The sequence below is a fragment of the Triplophysa rosa genome, linkage group LG2, assembly GCF_024868665.1.
Source record: "Triplophysa rosa linkage group LG2, Trosa_1v2, whole genome shotgun sequence".
NCBI classification, from domain to species: Eukaryota; Metazoa; Chordata; class Actinopteri; order Cypriniformes; family Nemacheilidae; genus Triplophysa; species Triplophysa rosa.
In genome coordinates, this window is record NC_079891.1 from 3,578,618 (window position 1) to 3,598,716 (window position 20,099).

At 35.6% G+C, this 20,099-nt stretch overlaps 2 protein-coding genes across 2 annotated transcripts; one reads left to right on the forward strand and one right to left on the reverse strand.

Moving 5' to 3' along the window:
* Positions 1-6: 6 nt before the first annotated feature.
* Positions 7-6,935, reverse strand: lhx6b (LIM homeobox 6b). The gene is made up of 8 exons (XM_057320279.1): positions 6,903-6,935; positions 5,720-5,812; positions 5,439-5,560; positions 4,338-4,549; positions 4,103-4,197; positions 3,786-3,881; positions 3,437-3,566; positions 7-93 (listed from the first exon to the last, which is right to left on the reverse strand). Exons 1-8 carry the CDS (start codon positions 6,933-6,935, stop codon positions 59-61), a joined length of 816 nt encoding a protein of 271 aa, XP_057176262.1. The 3' UTR covers positions 7-58.
* A 1,525-nt stretch (positions 6,936-8,460) lies between these two features.
* On the forward strand, positions 8,461-19,988 carry ptgs1 (prostaglandin-endoperoxide synthase 1). The gene is made up of 11 exons (XM_057357055.1): positions 8,461-8,660; positions 8,753-8,842; positions 10,366-10,482; positions 11,034-11,174; positions 13,439-13,582; positions 13,743-13,924; positions 14,798-14,881; positions 16,360-16,606; positions 16,910-17,196; positions 17,748-17,895; positions 18,671-19,988. The coding sequence occupies exons 1-11, from the start codon at positions 8,654-8,656 to the stop codon at positions 19,012-19,014; spliced, it is 1,791 nt and encodes a 596-aa protein (XP_057213038.1). The 5' UTR covers positions 8,461-8,653; the 3' UTR covers positions 19,015-19,988.
* The last annotated feature ends 111 nt before the right edge of the window (positions 19,989-20,099 follow it).

The window sequence follows — 20,099 nt, forward strand, 5'->3', positions numbered from 1 at the left end:
ATTTGAGCTGGGACTGCTCCTAAAAAGCTGTTGGCTATGGAAATCTGTGACTGGCCAATCACATTGCTCCACAGGTCAATGGGTATTTCCTGACTGAAACCGATAAAACACAATACAGTTTTCCCAAGGCACTATGCACAGACTGAGCTATTTTTCACTTGAGTGAAAATTAACACTGAAATAAAGTAGAAATTGAAGTAGAAGATAATATTTTCATCATGATGCTTTTCTTTAAGTTTGTGAAATCTTTACCAAAGGAATTTACAGGTAATAAGACTGATAATTACTGTTCACAATGGAGGTGACTTCATATCCACTATGGGACAGGATGTACTGTTATGATCATTACCCCATTTTTTCTAAATCTTATAGGTAACCTGATTTGCTTTAGACAAAGCCCATTTCTGTACACCGACACCATTCAGGGAGTGCACAATGAGCAGTAATGTGAGAGCCGGGCTTCACATGGAGATGGTCCTCCAAAGCTTTACTATAGGCAGAGAGAAGCTCGAACAATGAGGAGCGCGAGAGAGAGAGCAGAAAGGCAAAACCCCTGAGAAATTGTTTAGAGATGAGGTTGACCTAACCACCTGCTTGACACTGTGGTTATTTCTGGCCAAAAAAATCTATTGTCAAGATATTGTTAATATTATCACTACTATTATAAAAAATAAGTAGAAAATAAGTTCATAATTATTGTAGAGAGAATAAACCGTTTATAGTGCTTTTCCAAAACTAGCTACTAACATGTTTTTTGGACATGTACCATGATCATTTTTTGAAGCACCTTGTGTTATGTAAATACAATACATATAGTAATGATTTAATATTTGATAAAAGTACCACAACATTACAATCTGATACATTACTTTACCACAGCACTACCACAGTATTTTTATAGATTTATTTAAAATGTTGTTTAATCTCTGCTTTATGCATTTGACCAATAAATGCTGAAATTGTAACAAAATAAGAAATAATTCAATATTACTTGTAAAGAAATACAATAGTTTAACAGTTGGTACTTCTACAACAAATGTGTTTGCATGTATGTAGACGCTAATCTCACACCTTTATAGATTGAGCTCCATCATGTGGACTCAAATAAAATTATGCATTTATTTATCCATACACAGTCACGTATCAAAGCTGAAACTAAAAATGATTAAACCCTCATGAGCAATTTAACTGTGACTATATGCTGACATTAGATGCCAAATTATACCGTGTATTCATACAATATACGTACTTGTATTTGTCCAATAGTCTGAAAGAATGTAAAGTGCAAAAAGTGAGCTATGTGTCTTTTATAATTGTTAAAACTATGTTACATTTGGCTGAGAGTACGCTATACATTGGCTACACATTGTTTGGTGTGCCATGATGTTTGCTATTGATTGTTTTGTGACAGAGAGATCAGAAGAAATCTGACGCTTGCTATCTTGACAGTTATTGTTTCGCTGAAGAATAGTGACCTTTACAGTCGGAAACCTTTCGTTTTAAGGGCTGTGCACTCAGAAATGATTGATTGTAGCAGTTAAAGATGTTAGTAAATGAGTTGAACAAATAGAATACTGTGTTGAACTTGAGACAATATACTGTAAATTGATAAGAATGAAACTAGAGCCAGACAAAAGAGGAAAGCTACAATGCAATTTTCCCAGGGCACTGTCCACACACTACACCAAACTATTTTTACATGTCAAAATAAAAGTAGACAGTAGAAAATGTAAAAAAACAACAGGTTCGTTTTGATGCAATTCTTTTATTCCCTAGTTTAAGTGAATGTTAAAAGTAAGCTCTTGTAGATGACATCTGTATTAATATTGTTGTGAATCAGAGATCTGTTAGGTACAGACGGCGACCCTATGAGAGATTAGTTTTTGACTGAATTGATCACTTGGTGTGAATAGAGCAAGATAAACAGTGTAGGGGTATTATATATAGAAATTGCCCAAATAACAAGCCATTTAAGTTTCATTTTTGGTGGTGACTTATTTTAAAGCTGCGAACATAAGTGTGTTCAAATCAATAGAACACTGTATCCAAGACTCGTTGACGTTAATGGACAGAGCAGTGGATCAATGCATCTTAAGTATTCAGTGGTCACTGGTAAATTGCTCACTGAATGATTATGGTCATTATTTGATTGGACATTCAATTGTAGTTGTAATTAAACACACACAGTCAAAATTAGAGCCCTTTCACCTCTGACACAATTTCAATGGATGAAGAACAGTGATGACTGAATTATAACAGGTCATTAGATGAACTGTAACAGATAATTGCGTTTGATAAGAATGTGCATTTTAGGGGAAGAAGCATGTCAAACTTAACTTTCTTTTTCAGTAAGTGGCTTTTAGCAAAGCCTTGTGACTGTTTCAGTGTTTTTAATCTTTCTAATTTTTTTAGGGGGGGAAAGAGGCAAACCACCAATGTCAGGATTAAGGCCGTGTTCACACTTGACTTCTTTTTTGACAAGAAAACGTTGACAATGGCACCTTTTTAGTAAAAGAAAACGCTCGCAGCGTTGTGGTTACAAATAGCAGCCGGCAATGTTCAAAGATAGCATTTGTGCAGGAAGGCAGACAGGCTTCATAGGCAGCGTAACAGAAGTCTATTTGAATTATAAACAGAGAGCGTCTTTGCAATAACCACCAATCACATATTTAAAAACTACAATACTAATTTCTCGCTATTGAAAGTGAAAATTAAACTTACATTTATACAAACTATGTTCCAATGGGCGTTTCGGCCGCCATTTTATTTTTTCGAGCTTTAGCCTTCTCGGCCAATCACGTTCCTCGCATGTTGACAGGTCTCTGTCATTGGTTAGCTGTGAAAAAGGTGCTTGAAGTAATGCGTTTTTTTTCAGAAAAGTTGAACTTTTTTCAACCTCAAAAGACGCTCTGAGCTGCAGAAAAAGACGCTGGCACTGGCGTTTAAAAAAGCGCTCAGGACTTTTTTTGAAAACCCAGTTTACTCCATAGGATTATAATGTAAAACAAATGCTAGCAGCTTCAAAAAAAGAAGTCAAGTGTGAACACGGCCTTACTCATTATGAATGAAAATGTAAATACAGATGTTTACTGTTTTTACAAAGACCACCTTTTCTAGTAGTTTGTGCTTTTAAAATCTTTTGAAGACAGGTAACATTTCATCATATAATGCCTTATTTAAACGGTTGCTTGTATACTTAAATAAACACAAATAACAATTGATATAATTACAATTACAATTACAAATTGGTAATCAAAGTTTTAACCCAGTTAAGCTTTTTGTAAATTTTGTCAAAAATTAATAACAGTTACCACTTCAGTTACTGTACTTAGCACACACACACAAAAAACATACATCTCAGAGTAAAGGAACAGAGTAAAGAGAATGAAACAGAGGGCACTGTGGACACATTTGTCTCAGTGAGTCTCGAGTCTACCTGAGGGCAAGAAGAGAAGGTTATCTGACAGCAGCGGCATTTCAGAAGTCTGGCAACTGTCCAGTGGAGGAATTATATCATGAACTGGGTTCCTCTTCTTCTGTCTGGCTCTACAGTTTTGGAACCAAACCTAAATTAGAATTAAATAATATAGAATATTAATGAGAACTTAATGGTTAAAATGAAATGGCCTTGATTATTTTAGAATATTTTATACTGAGTCTTTAAATCCATATTTCAAACTAAACTATTGTGTTAGCAGGGTAAAGGGATCACACACGAAAGCATCTGCCAAATATTTAAATGGTTATGTAAATGAGTATCATAACTTAAGCAAGCTGTTATGTACCTGTATAACTCTTCTGCTCAGTCCAGTCACATCTGCCAGCCTCTGCAGGGTTTGTGCATCCGGGTTCTTGTCTCGGATAAACTGAGTCTGCATAACCTGCATATATCAGACACAGCCTTTTTTGCAGATGCATGTACAAAAATTTTGGCCAATTCTATCTATTTATAATTTGTAATTTTCTATCAATAATTATTATTATTGTTATTATCACTGCCATTATTTTTTTTGATATCTTACCATCTATAAAGAAAAGGTCAATAAGCATAAGCATTAAAATGATCTATTTTAAATAAAAATGACCGTGACTAAGCAGGTACCTGAAGCTGCTCTGAAGTGAAGGATGTACGAGGTCTTTTCGCTGTTTTTGGGATGCAGTCCATCGGTACATTTCTCCCCAAATGTGCTACACCCCCTGTTATAAAGTAAATAGTTTATCACTTCAGATGTCATATGTAAAATATACTTAAAATGTTCATTTCTGTAAAGTAGCTGTTAGTAAAATCTGCTAATAATAACTGCAAAAGATATGAGATGAGAGAGAAACAATTTTACCATTGTCTGACACACGCTGTAGCATTATGTCGTAGTGAAGGCGACAGAGAACTTGGTTCTCCACCAAGCCAAACTCTTCGCCTGTAGACAGCTGCCTTTTACAAGACATACATGCGAAGCAGGCGAGATGGTATATATCCTTTCCTGCCCGCCGAACCCAGTCATTCGCACTGACCGTATGTCGACATCGAGCACATTTTATGGCAAAAGCACTGAAAAAAATATGTGGTACAACATACTGTACATCATGGCAAATAACATCATTGAATTAAACTACAGCATGTAGAGATTATGGGTTGTATTTGAATAGTAAGTATAGAAATACAAATTGTTCACAGAAAATAAAGCACACATTAACCGCAGTTTTTTCAGTTGTTATTTTTTTGATGATATTTTTGTGTAATAATATTTTGTAGCCATTCTCCTGGCTCTTTGCTCATGTGGTGGTGTGTTATTCCCCTAGCCTCTTTAAATTCTTCTCAAAGCTAAGCTTCAGTTTACACTCCAAGCACAACCATGAATACTAAATTTGTAATAGGTCTTTGAAGAAATAGTTCAACTTCAAAACGAAATTCTGTCATCATTTACTCACCCTGTTTTAAACCTGTGTGGTTTTCTTTCTTCTGCAAAACACAAAAAAGATATTTTGAAAAATGTTGGTATGGGTTTTCTGATATCAACATTTTTCAAAATATCTGTTGTGCTCTGCAGGATGAAGTCATACAGGTTTGAAAGGACAAGAGAGCATGTAAATAATGACAGAATTCTCATTTTGAAGGTTAAATAAAAGTTTTCCAAAACTGCATCCTAAATTTTGGATAATCTCTAGGAGCTAGGCTAACTACATTAGCCTAAAACAAAAGCAGGCTACTTGGCTCCAATATCAAGCACAGTAAGTAGCATGCTTAATTGCAAAAGTTTGCAAAAAAGTTTACTTTCATATATTTTTACTGAAGTATCTTAATAAATGCAGAATACCCTGTGTTAAACGATCAGACTGCCAGCCAGCTCCGCATTCATATTATGAAAGTTATCTGAAATGGCGAAGACTTTTATATGCCTAAATCTACACTGAAGTAGGAATATAGCATCGAGATTTACCTTGTATAATCCGTTTTACAGAAAATCTCTTTATTTCTGAAGAAGCAGCTGTTGTGGTGACCCAAAAACATCGCACACACCGAACACTTCAAACACTTTAAATGCCAGGTTAATCCATGCACCTGACAGAAGAAACATATCAAGTTTTAAATGACTGTTAAAACAGTATTTTATTGTTTACACGTATCCATTATTATCGCAATATTGCTTGTACATTAAAAATGTCGTTTTTATCATCTATTCCATTTTAATCTGGCTATATTTCACTCGCCCATACGCACCTTCAGCAAGTGACGGTCCAGAATTTCCCGCGCACAGCGCGCGCACGTGAATAACCGAAATGACAGCGGCGATCTCCTCAGTGACCCTTCTTCCTTCAAACCCCGACAATGCCCGTTCAAAGCTGACTTTGGAAATATGTATATATATATTTTAATACTTTGTAACTAAGGTTGAATAGCATTTTTGTAACTATGTAGCTGTTATTTTGCTAATAAAAAATACAAGCAGGTCTATGTGACTATTTATATTATATGCAACAACCTACCATTTCTGTGCGTAACGGTGCGCGGTGCAATGAATCGAGATGTCAAAATTTACAATCAGTCACCAAGCGATGCCATTTCAGACAGGTACTGAGTACTTATATCAAACCAGGCCCAATTATAAGAGAATGATCGATTAGCTCATGGTATTAACATCGGAGACCTTAAGAATGATTACTATGTGCCATACAATAAGATAAGAGTCCATATAATTGGGATGACTTGAAACGCTTGTGATTGGAGATGAAGTGCAAATTTAAACTGTCAATCAAAGGCGATCTAAGGCCATAATTCAAGGACATATATGGGAAATTCAATATAGGCAGGTTTTTCAGAGTAATCTTGTGGCATTGCCAGCACTAGACATGCCAAACAAAAAAGTTTACGTTTTTTTCCCCTCAACGCTTTAATGCTTTCTTTAAGGTAGCCACATCTTTAAGCACATACTGTATTTAAATACTTGGTTCAAATACATAATACTTAGCAATGGTCCACAAAATGTCTTGTGATTCAGTTTTAAGAAAGCCAGATTTTGTGTTCGTGGTCCTGGTAAACCATGTATTTCCCCCTTTCTAAAAAATATATCAAATGTTTTCTGAGAGGGTTAGTTAGGGCTAGTTTGATATAGTGTGCAATTTAGTGATTTATCCACTAGGTGGGGCGCTGATAAACAGTCAGGATTTTAGTTAGTAAAATCCTGGGAAATTAAACTAAAAGGATTTGTTGGCTGTTGTTTATTATCCATCCAGTTTAACCAAAGGCATTATTATTGTTTTTCTCTTAACGAGACACAGTTTATAATTGCCAATCAAATCAATTTCATGATTTAAAACTCAAGCTGACATCTAATTTTAGACCGGCAGTGTATATAAAAACAAAGGACTTTCATTAATTGAAGTCTAAAAATATTTTCAATTACCTTTGCTCCTTTCTTTTGGGTAAACAAACGCATGTTTTTTCCAAAGATTTAAAAGTGTTTTCTAAATGACAAATGACAACTATTAAGAAGAGAAAGCAATATGGGTTATAATCAACCCATGGTTGGAAACCCCCCCAAAATAGAAAACCCAACCTTTGGGGTATTAACTTTTGCTGAGTTGTATCAACCCAAATATGAACATTTCTGGGTTAATTTAGAGCTCGTCTCTTTTTGACATAACCAAGGGTTGAAAATAACCCTGCGTTTTTTAGAGTGTATAGCAAAATGATAGTCAGAAAATGTTTACAATAGTTCTGTTGATAAGTTACTCACAAACAGATGCGTCTGTGTATGTTTAGCTGTGTAGCAGCCCTGGAATGTTTTTATAAACGCTAAGTCTAGAATTCAAGAGCACTATGTTCAGGGTGTAATTTATGTTGATAGCTTCATACAGAGCTGACACTTTCTCAATAGAACTGCAGCCATGCATGATGTAGGCCGTTGAAGGAATTAAGAAATGGATTTTGATGCATTTGAGTCTCTGTTGAAACAATACATTAGCTTTTAATGTATTACAAAAGCTAATATATTTTGTTTGAAAGAAACTCAAATTAAGATTAAAATCTCTTTTGCTGATGGTTGTGTAGATGTGTTCTATTCTGTGAGGGAGAGAGGTGTGGGTCTAGTTTACAAGAGGGTCATTTAATGAGATTCCACCCCCAGGTGCAGAAGGGTGTGAGAGAGCAGACTGAGATTGTAAATGTTAAAGATAAGGTGGAAAAGCATTCTACTTAAGGGTCTTATCACTTTTGTGAACTGCTAGAAGTCATTATTTAATTTACAGTGAGAATGTTAGGAATGAGGACGTTTTTAAAATTTAAAATGTTGAATATCTCTTTGGACTCTATGCAGACTGTTCGCTTTAAAAGTTTAATAAAAAAATCCAAAGACAAATGCAAGGCAGGATGCAAAAACAGGAACCGAAAATAAGATAAAAGGCAAGAATCAGACTTCAAGAGAAAGACTTCAAGTGCACCAAGTATCATAGACCATTAGCCACCATACTGACCTTATTTAAACAAAGAAAGAAAAGAAAAAACAGGCATTCAATGCACCAACAAAACAGGAAATTATAAGGCAGGATTTAGAAATATTTTCCCCCCATAAAAAGTCTTTACCGTATATACCCTACATATATGTACCCTACATAAACAAAAAACACTATGCATTTATACCGTTTACTTTTATTATAAGCAAAGAACAACAACCTCTTAAGATATGGTTAGATGAATGAAATAAATAAAAAAACAAGATCGGGTGAATGTTAGGGATTCTCAATCAGGTTGTTTATGCCACTTTAGATTCGCTGTCAATCGTAGTTGGGTTTAAACTCAAGGTGGCTTTGCACAAAATGCTTTTTTCTCTGTTGTTCACAAGTTATCCAGCAGGGGAGCATCTGTACTTCCACACAGCGATTTTTATTGTTATTAAGGGGTAGAGTCATGCGCTGTTTCTCCTCTCAAAAAACTCCTCTCGAGCGTTTTTTTCTCATCAGTTCGTGGCTGAGCACGTCTGCACGAGCTTCTGCACGCAGCTCTGCGATATGTACAGAATACGAAATGGCATTATTATTTTGGATTTACTTCCTTCTATAACACCACTTTGGAGTTCCGTGCAATTTTGATCGTTTAAATTGTAGTTTTGTATTTATTTTTTTATGGATTATATTTTGTGTTTCATGTGAAACTGCAATGAAAGGTAAGAAGTAAACTTCCTGTAACGTTACGGTTACGGTCCAGTCTTATATGATGTTTAATATAATCCATGTACATTATCTTTTTCCTTGGTAGTGTTTAGCTTTTTACTGAAGTGTTCGTTTACCCTGCTGCTGAGTATCTCGTTATGTCTTAATGTAGAAAGTCCACCTTCATCAAACATGGGTAAGTATCTCCATTAATCCTTTATCCAAATAAAAAACGATAATATTTTTTATTATTGTGTATATGTAGGTTGGCAAACTGGTGTAATTTTCATTTGTTTTGTTTAGCCTGTTGCCAATTTTTTTCTCAAGGGTTACTGTGTAGATTTAGAATATTTATAAATGACTATATATGCTAATTTTTATGGAAGTGGTTTAAGTCATTTATATAGCTATTTATTAAAGCTTTAGCCAAAATGACTTTTATCCATCCACATGTGCCTGAAGTCAAGGTTTCTTTCCAAAAGTTCACTAAATATACATATCAATTACTTATGCTGTGTGCATTCGTGTATTATTAAAAATTGTCTAAGCTCACCACCACAAGTTGATGCAGTGTCACATAATTCATTGCGGTTTCTAGCGTGTCCTTTTCTTTATGACCTCACATAGGTATGTGTGAGCTGCTCTCAACAAGTCTGATCTTGGTTAGGGAGGTGTGTATGTTATCCTTGTCCTTTGTCTTCATCTGTTTACATATTTTAGTTTATTTAATGAATAAACTACATGGTGCATGCCGTTGCTTCATGGATTAAGAAATATACACCGTGGGGGCTTCTGTTTTAAGTACGTCAGTCTCCATTCCAGCTTGTGGGAGAAGGCAAGGGTTGTTATCTGCTGCACAATTTGTGCACAGCAACCGCATTTCATTCACAATTTCTTATTGTTTTGGGTTGTGTCTGTCATATTGTTGTCAAAGGAAGCAGTGGGTCATGCCCCTGACAGCCATGTGTAAAGATGTGATGTGTGCTGGTGGGTTTATGAATAGGCCTTATCAGAGGAAGCATTGCTGACTCTTATTTACTGTAACTCTGAATTATGTGTGGGAATGCATTTTGATGTAGAAGCGTTGTTAAACCACCCATGGACCTCTATATGATGGTGACGGATCATGTCCCTTGTCTTGTCAGCTGACAGGAACGGGTCTGAAAGAAACATTAATGATCATCATCATACTATTATAATCTTCATCTTGTATTTGGCCCAACAGTGCTTTTTCATATATCATCATTTTTTTTGCAATGTATTTGTTTTTCTAAGTGGCTTACGCCGTGTCTACATCGGATGCGACTGGCGCGCCGCATCCAGTGTGGACAACATTTTAAATTATAATGAATTCTAATGCGTTTCCAGTGTCTTTTGTCTTGCCGCGCCGCGCCGCGTCGGTCACGTCCGATATAGACACGGTGTTAGAGCTTTAATGAAATGAAGGGGTGTTGAGATGCTCATCACTTTAAATAAAAGTATCTGCGGAAATATTACATTTAAATGCATCTTTGTGTTTATGTAGCTCAACTAGAGTGGTAGAGCATGCCACTAAAGTTCAAGTTTAGGTTTGATCCCCCAAAGGATGTCCTTTAATGTACTGTCAAGTGCTTCGGCTAAAAGCCTCTGTCAAATGTCAATCGATCTGTATTAAATATGTGTGAAGTGCTGCATGGAAGTAAAAACTTAATATAACTGCATTATCTTTGTTTTCTGTAGTGAATCCTTGTTGCTATTATCCTTGTCAAAACCGGGGGGTTTGTGTTCGATATGGACTTGACAGATATGAGTGTGACTGCACCAGAACGGGCTACTATGGAGAAAATTGCACTATACGTACGTATCTAAAGTCTTTCATATGTGAGCTCCTGTGTTTCATGGCTGTGCTGTGGATAAATAATTTAATAAAAAAAAAAATTTAATAATACATTTAATTGTATTGTCTTTTCATAATGCTATTCTACCTTCAAACCTTAATATACTCTATAAATTCATTTTTGGAGGTAAATTTCTCTATAGACACAGTCCGACAGCTGTGCCAAACTATTCCGGTCAGAAACAAAGGCTGAGCAAAAAAACTCACTTTCCTACAAACTTTTTCTTATAAGTCAGTCTCTCTCACACACACTCTTTCCTGTCTCTCTTAACATTTTGGCAAAAGTGACCAGGCACAATAAAAAGTCTGAACATGTGCGCTGTTGCAACACAACCTGGCAGGTAAAAATGAGCTTTTGGTATGAAAGAGCTTTGCACCACGTACCCTCATTTCACATTGAATTAAATTCTACTTTCAACCTAATGTGTAAATACTTTTTTTAATAAATCATACTCATGCCTCCCATATGTGGCGCCTTATCTCTTTCACACATATTTCGTCTCTTCCGTAGCCGAGTTCTGGTCAAGAGTCTATCGCCTTCTGAGACCCAGTCCTAGTGTCGTCCACTACATCCTCACACACTTTCAATGGCTGTGGGCAATCATCAACAGGACGGTCCTGAGAGATTGGCTCATGCATAAAGTTCTTACAGGTATGTTTTGATACAAACACAAGTTGAATGGTATCCTGTTGCTCAGATGTAGGATCATTTGCCTATGAATGTTAGGACATTAACTTTAATTTTATTTATCCATCCTTGACAGCTATCCAGGGATTGGTTAATCCAAGGTTTAAATTCAAGTTTGACTAATGAGTCTTGAAGTTGTGCTAAATGTACAGTAAATGAATAATGGCCAAGCCCAGAGGAAAATCTCTTGGCTCAGAAATGTTTATTGCTTAGTGCGCTTTCATAGCTCAGGAGACTTTTTGGAGCTGCCATTTTTGTGTCTTAAGTATTAACGTAGTCTCAGATGTTTCTTAAAAAAGAAACTAATGAGACAATTGATAAAATGCATGATTGAGAGATTGTACTGTACATTAGGATTGTATAGGTAAAATAATCTGGATTTGGATAAAATTGATGAGAACTGTTTGATGAGATCAATAATAATGACTTTTGATTATTATTGGTCATTTATTTTTTAACACATCATTATAATATTAAGTCCTTTAGTTTGTGGCATCAGAGCAGCATAAAATATAACAATTTTAAATTTTTACACAGCCCTACAGACAAAGTCTACAAATGATCAATATAATATGAAATAATGCTAGTTCAGTTGATGGGGCCAGCAAAGCTAAGGTCACGGGTTCAATTCCAAGTAAACATACATACTGATTAGAAAAAATGCATACCTTGAATGCACTGTAAGTCACTTTGGATAAAACATATGCCAAATGTAATGTACGTATACAAACAAATACCTTTATGTCTTACTAAACACTCTTAAGCTGTTTTGGATAAAATGGCAAATGCCAAACGTAATTATAAGACTCATTAATCTTTCAAAACAGCTTCTATTTGGGAGAAAAAGAAGGAAGGTGTACTCACAAAGCACACCGACATATTGAAGTCATTTGGCTGAGCATTTGCTTCCAGACAATTGAAGAGGTGGGAGGGGGGCCTTTCAAACTGAACGTAAATCGTCTTCAGTGGACTTTGCTGTTCACTGTCAGCAACAGACCACACACGTGCATTGTGGACAGAAATTCTGCTTGACCTTTTGTTTTTTTAGCATAAATGCTTAAAGATTGTTTATAATAGTTTCACATGTGTTTGGATGTAATGGCTAACTTACTGTGTTGTATCTCAGCTAGGTTTTATGGCTCTTAATGGATTTTGGCATGCTTGCTTGTGTTCCTGTAAAGGGAGTGTTTGTTATCCCGTCATCCTTTTCTTATTTTTTCAGTCACCGCTGTGTTTTGATTGGCCCTTTTTTGAATTGCCACCCTTTTTTTATCACTTCCTCTCATTATGCAGTTGGCAAAATGTTTTTTCATAGATGTAGAAATAGGCCGGGGGTCAGCGAAGGCCAGGCTCATCTCCTGCAATCATTTGTGTGTTTACAGTAAGTGCACTACCATTCCAGTGACTCCAGACGCTTGTTGCCATGGCGTTCATTCCTTCTGCCAGAGGCCCCAAATTCCTCACGTCCTTAATGCAGCATGCGGGCCAAAACATTCTCCCGCGTGAGCCAAAGAACTGAATATTGAGGAATATTGTTACCATTGAGATATTGTTACAGCGTGGTCGGAATAAGGCCACTTTATATTGTCCTATCATACCTGTACTACAGACACCCAAGTCTTGGATTTCTCAAACCTGTTGCCCAATATTCTTTTTCTATGTAACTTGAAATTCAATAACCATAGGTATACAGATAAAAATGCAAAAGACTCATTCACACCAAGAACAGTTTTATACAGAAAAGATATAGTTTTTTAGATCAGTACAAATGAAATAGAATAGCCAAGTCTAGACTACACATATAATGTTATTGTTAGGATCATGTTAAGAGTAATTTTTTCAAGCTGATGAACAATAAAACAATTACATTAACATTTACATTTAGTCATTAAGCAGACGCTTTTATCCAAAACACCTTACAAAGTAGGGGGAAACAATAGAAGCAATTATATATATATGAAGAGTTTTGTTCCAAAATGAGATACAAAATATCAAAAATCATGTTTTTTATTATGTTTATTATCATGTTTTATTGTGTTTTATTGTGTTAGGCAGCTGAAATTGGTAAAAAAAAATGACAGTGTACTTGTAGCTTTACAGTTATCATCTCGGTATGAATGGGCCTTCATTCTTTAAAATGTGTGAATATTGAAAAAAACTGAAACTGAAAAGTTATTTTTAAGTGTAACTGATATGATGCATTTTTGGAATATTCTCTCCCATCACAGTAAGAGCCAATTTAATCCCAAGCCCTCCAACATACAACTCCAGATATGACTACCTGAACTGGGAATCATATTCCAACATCACCTTTTACACTAGAATTCTGCCTCCTGTCCCTGAGGACTGCCCCACACCAATGGGAACCAAAGGTAAGACTTAGATTGTTAGTGATAAGAGTTCACCTCTTTTATCCAAAGGAGACATGTTTAATGAAAAAAAAAAAATTGAACCCCCCATATTAAAATGCTTCAAGCAAAGCAGTAAGGAAGTCAGGAAATAACTTTTAATGCGTAAAATCTCTCTGTCTAGGAAAAATGGAGCTTCCAGAACCCAGGCTGCTGGTAGAAAGGTTCATGTTGAGACGGAATTTCAGGCCAGACCCTCAGGGATCAAACCTAATGTTTGCCTTCTTCGCTCAGCACTTCACGCACCAGTTCTTTAGAACTCACAACCGCGTGGGTCTCGGTTTCACCAAAGCACTGAGTCACGGGGTGAGTCTTTCAAATGACCCATGTTATCTTCGCTTCAACTTCAGCAAATCAAATATCTGACAGACCTACATGCATGTATAAGAAAAATGGTTTTGCTAAGTCTTGAAAGAGGTGATAAGGTGTTTCTCTTGGCCGGCAAGTTCATGTCTATTAAAGACTTAATTACGTATTCAGGAAGCACAACAATTTTATTTTTGACTCTTGTTGCATAATATTAAAAGAACTGAAGGGGGTTTAAAAAACACTGCCAACCCCTATAGCGCTATACTGTTTATTCCAACATTAGCTATGTGAAGTCTTGATGCATTTTCAATTGCTAGCAGAAGTTTCTTGAATTCTCATGAAGTGTCATGAAACGCCCATGTTTCAGCGGGTTTTTTCTCACACTTATGATAGTAAAAATGTTCAATGCTGTGATGATGTGGGTGGGTAGAGTGTGGAAAGAGAGGAAATTGCTTAAAAAAGGAAGTTAAGCTTGTAAATGCAAATCAATAATTCACCGGTAATGTAAACACACAAACTGGTGAGGTCGATAGAGATGCTGAGAGCAGGAATCCTAGTAATTACATTTTTTTCAATCACCTACATGGAGTAAAAATATTTAGCCAGATATTTATACGAATGAAATGAAGATGCACAAAATGAACAAGTTTCCACTTGCTAATTAAAATGTTTGAGTTCTTTGACTGTCTTAAGTGATGTGCGAAAAAATGTGAGTTGTTGAGTTTCACGACACTTTAATGATTATAGTTCTTTTTTCAAATCCACCGTGTGGTTTGCAAAGACGCTATACTTCAATACTGTATTCAGCTTAATCCAATGTTCTGTATTTATAAACTCAATGTATAGTTTTCATTGCACGTTGAAAACTAGGTGGATGCTGGACACATTTATGGAGACACGCTTGATCGGCAGCTAGACCTCAGACTTCACAAAGACGGGAAACTCAAGTACCAGGTACCATTCAGCATGTCAGGCATGTTGTGGAATCGGGGGGCTGTGCTAGGCCGAGCATGTCTCGGAGTCAACGTGATCTGTCATTTTGGTTTTTTAGCATCTTTCTCAAAAGGGCTTCTCAAATTACTTTCAATTCCTAATAGATGTACTATAGTCCTCACTTTTGCAGATGTACTTCAAGAGTAGTTTTGCAGATGTTTACAAAGAGATCGTTCTGCTTTGTTTCATGAATGAGAGCCTATCTGTGTTAAAAGCATTCATGTTCATTTCCAATGACCTCATTTTACAGCTATGAACAGTCCCTTCTGACTGTTGAGAGACTCTGAATACTGTGTGTATAACATCAGATCATTACCAGCTGATTGTGACATTGTAGCGTAAACATGTGGTTTGTGTAAAGTGATGTCATACGTCATGCATTGTTTAGTCTTTCGGCACAATCACTAAGTCACTGTGGAAATGTTGCTGTCTGTTTTATGGCAGTTTTTGTGTTTTTATATACTTATATAAATATTAGTAATTTAACTACTATAAGTATAGTAGTATACATACTTGGGACTAAATTGACCCATTTTTAGCGTATAAAAGGACGCTTTTAGTATACTGAACTACACTTACAATTACATTTTTAATTTGTACTGCAACTATACTACAACTGAAATGATGTGTATACTTGTGCAATACACATTTTAGTTAATAAAAGCAGCACTTTGAAGTATACTCTCAGTGAATTTAACATCAGTATATAGGCCCGGTTTCACAGACAAGGCTTAAGGCTAGTCCCAGACTAAAATGAATGTGTTGCCTGTCTTAACTGAATATAACATGCCCAGAAATATCTTCAAATATATCAGTGTCTCAAGATGCACACGAGTAATGTATTCTTCTAAAGAATTTTGATAAAAGCTACATAAATACTAAGTATAACTAAGGCATAGTCCTTGCTTAAGCTGTTCCATGTAATGGGAAACCGGCCATAGTTTACTATTTATACTATTTATACACTATGCACTAAGAATTCTACTATGTTCCTATTTAATATAGCTTATTAAAGGTATTTATATTACAATTTCAAGTAAATTGTAATAATAAAGTGCACAAAGAATATCAGACTTTAGTTTATTCTGAGCTCTTCCACCCCAAAGCTGACTTGTTACTATGTAAACTTGAGCATGTAAGTTTATAAGACAAGTATACTTAAAAGAAGCATACTACTAGCACGCTTGAATAAACTTTTCTGTGAGGAACGCTTGTATAAACTTTACTGAATTAATGTTTCTCGTGATTTTGTGACAACAAGTGCACAGTATGCATGGGAACTTCCTAGATCCGGTTTAAAAAGCATTCCCGATTCCAATACTTGTGTTATTCAAAAGTTTTAATGACTTTCCAAATAATAGACTGGCAGTATAAAGCAATAATAAAACATCCCCTCCTCTGGCTTATCTTTGTTTTTTTTCTGTTTGGCTCGAATGTAGGTGGTAAACGGTGAGATGTACCCCCCCAAAGTGGAAGACACGCAGGTGAAAATGAGCTACCCGCCCTCCGTCCCTCTGGACCAGCAGCTGGCTATAGGACAGGAAGTGTTTGGACTGCTGCCCGGTCTCAGCATGTTCGCCACCTTGTGGCTGCGCGAGCACAACCGCGTGTGTGACATCCTGAAGAAAGAACATCCCAGCTGGGGAGATGAGCAGCTCTTTCAGACAGCCAGACTTATTATTATAGGTGAAACTTTCATATTAGAGAAACGTCTCAGTGGTTTCGTATTCATACAATGGGGTCAATGTTGCTACCAACAATCTTTAAAATATCTTCCGTGTTCTACCGAAGAAAGAAAGTCATACAGGTTTGAAATGACATGAGGGTGTGTAAATGATGAAAGAATTTGGAATTTTACCCACCCTGTTGTTCCAAACCCATATGGCTTTCTGTCTTATATGGCTCACCAGTAAATAGGGACTGGGACGTTTTTCAGAGGTATTACAATTATTATTAATAGGTATTAAAGATTGTGATCTTTAACTCCAGGTGAGACCATTCGTATTGTGATCGAGGATTACGTCCAGCACCTGAGCGGTTACCTGCTAAAGCTGAAGTTCGACCCTTCGCTGCTCTTCACCTCTCAGTTTCAGTATCAAAACCGCATCGCCGTGGAGTTCAACCAGCTGTATCACTGGCACCCACTCATGCCCGACAGCTTCCACATCGACGGAGATGATATCCAATACTCTCAGTTCCTATTCAACACCTCTATCCTCACTCACTATGGGGTGGAGAAGCTAGTCGAGGCCTTCTCAACCCAACCCGCAGGACAGGTAATGACCTTGTGACGGATTTGTGGAAGAACTAAATGACTTCAGCATCTGTTCGGAAAACTCTGAACAGTTTTGTAATGAGGTTGCGTCCAGATTGTTTCCGTTAGGAGGTTAAAACGCCTTTGGGGTAAAAGGCAATCCTGAATTCTGCAGATTTGCTCCCATAGGCGTTACAGAAAAATGTTTAGATACAGTGTGGCCCTTTTTAAGTTAAATATAAACTTAAATAAAGTGTAGTGTGAACAATGTAAAAATGTAATATTATTTGTAAAGCGTGTATGGTTCCATTGGGCAAACAAATATATGCTGAAAAGGATAGTTCGCCCAAAAATGACAATTTTCTTAATTTCACCCTCATGTCATTCTATATCATCTTTCTTCTGCAAAACACAAAATGAGATATTTTGAGCATTTGAACATTGGTCTCCTTTAACTTTTACTATTCCTAATTTCACCCTCTGCCTCGTCATCCTATATTCCATTTGTTCCTGTGGTTACTCTGACTCATTTGGTTTTGTTAATAAATTACAAATCTGTTTGTGTTGGAACAGATCGGAGGTGGTCAGAATATTAATAAAGTGGTATTGCATGTAGCAGAAGGTGCAATCAAAGAATCAAGAGAACTTCGGCTTCAATCCTTCAACGAATATCGCAAGAGATTTAATCTGAGACCTTACACGTCCTTCTCAGATTTTACAGGTATCATATTATATAAAAAACGTATTAATTAATATCTAATGTCAATGTCAAATATCTGATTGAATTAAAGCATTTTTATTAATTTTATTTATTTAAAAACTGTATTAAAACATATAACATTTTTATTTATTTATTATTTACAGTATAACATGAAACATTTTTACATTACTTATTTTTCCATCATTTTATTTCATTCATAACCAGGGCTGTCAAGCGATTAATCGCATCTAGAATAAAAGTTTGTGTTTACATAATATACAGTATGTCTGTGTGCTGTGCATATTAATTTTGTATTTATAAACACATACACATACATGTATATACTATATACAAAATATTATAATATATGTATTTATTTATATTTACCAGTAATTATTATTATATATAAATGTTTATTAATTTTTATATTTTAAGTTTTTCTTAAATATATGCATGCATGTGTATGTTTATAAATATGCACAAAATACTGTTTAGTATGTAAACACAAACTTCACAGCCCTATTTATAACATAACATTTTTATTTTATTTATATTATAGCATTTATTGAAACAGTTTTACACTTCAATAACTACATAACAAAAACTATAATATAGCAAAAACATTTTATGTGTCTTTTTATTTTACACTGCTCAAAGTTGTTTAGCTATTAACAGTGTTAGTTACCTTCTCAAATCGTTGACAAAATGTCATCCTCATAAATCCCCATTAACACACATCAGGTGTATTGATGGTTACATTGCAGGTGTGTACTATTGATGTTTGATGGCTTTACAGGTGAGGAGGAGGTAGCCAAGAAACTTGAAGAGCTGTATGGTGACATCGATGCCCTGGAGTTCTACCCCGGTCTCATGCTGGAGAAGACGCGACCGAGTGTGATATTTGGCGAAAGCATGGTGGAAATGGGTGCCCCGTTTTCCCTAAAAGGCCTATTGGGAAATCCCATATGCTCCCCTGACTACTGGAAACCCAGTACGTTTGGGGGTAAGACGGGTTTTGATATAGTGAACTCTGCCTCTTTGAAGAGACTGGTTTGCCTGAATACGAAATGGTGTCCGTATGTCTCGTTCCACATTCCTCCAACAGATTATGAGAAGCAGAGATCTCAAGAAGAACTTTAGCACAATGTGCATCAAGCGAAGTAACTGTTAAAAGTGTTATAGGTCAGAGATTGTAGGTATGGAATCTGCAGTTTTCATACACTGACTTTGGGAGATCAGAGCACAGTCGAAAACATTATGCTTTCTCACATTCATAGAAATGCACTTCATAGTTCTATTTCATATATATATTCATTCATATTTGACTTGTTTGAACACAGATGCATAATTTTAGTACAATAACTGAACAGAACGAATAGTCTAGTAAATCAGAAATGAATAAGTAGTAAGGCAGTATATTTCTAAATTCACACATCTATTTTTTTGTTGATCAGTATTCTTTACAGCCTTACTTGTGTTGCCAAATACAACACGTTCAGCTTTAATACACAATCTTATGATATTCCGTCCATTTCACCAATTTAATTATCTTTTTATATGGGTTTTTAAAGCACAGTTGAAATAAACAATGAACTTTTGATACATTATCAACCAGTTTCTTTATCGTCAGTATTTTTTGTTAATCACTGCTGTGTGTTTTGGTATGAATAAACGAGACCGTGAATGTCTTTAAAAGAAAACATTTGAAGAGTTTGTTTCCAAAATGAGATCACTTCAAAACTCATGTTTTTTATTTAAAACGTGTTAGTTAGCTGTATTTTTAGAGTTATTATGGCTTAAATCAAAACAAACCAACTGCAGTTTGATATTAATTGGAATGCACAATAAAAATACATGATTTTTGAAAGTTTTGGAACCAAACTCTTCATTTATACTGACAGCATTACTTTCCGATTGTCTGCTCAATATTACAGCATAGATGGTTTAAAAAACATCATCCAATGTATGAAGTGTTACATCGTACAGCTGAAGGGATCTTTAAGTGAAATATTGCTGATAACGTAAATTTTTCAAAAATTAGTTATCAAAAATTTTTCAAATGTTTGAATGAAAAGTTTAGAAGGATTACTGTGCCATCTGTTGTTTTACATATTGTAATAAAATACACATTTTGTGCACATTAAAACAATTTATATAGATAAAACTGATGTTTTTTAGCTTTCTATTAGGAAAGATGTATGCTTGGTGTTTGTTTGGTTATAACA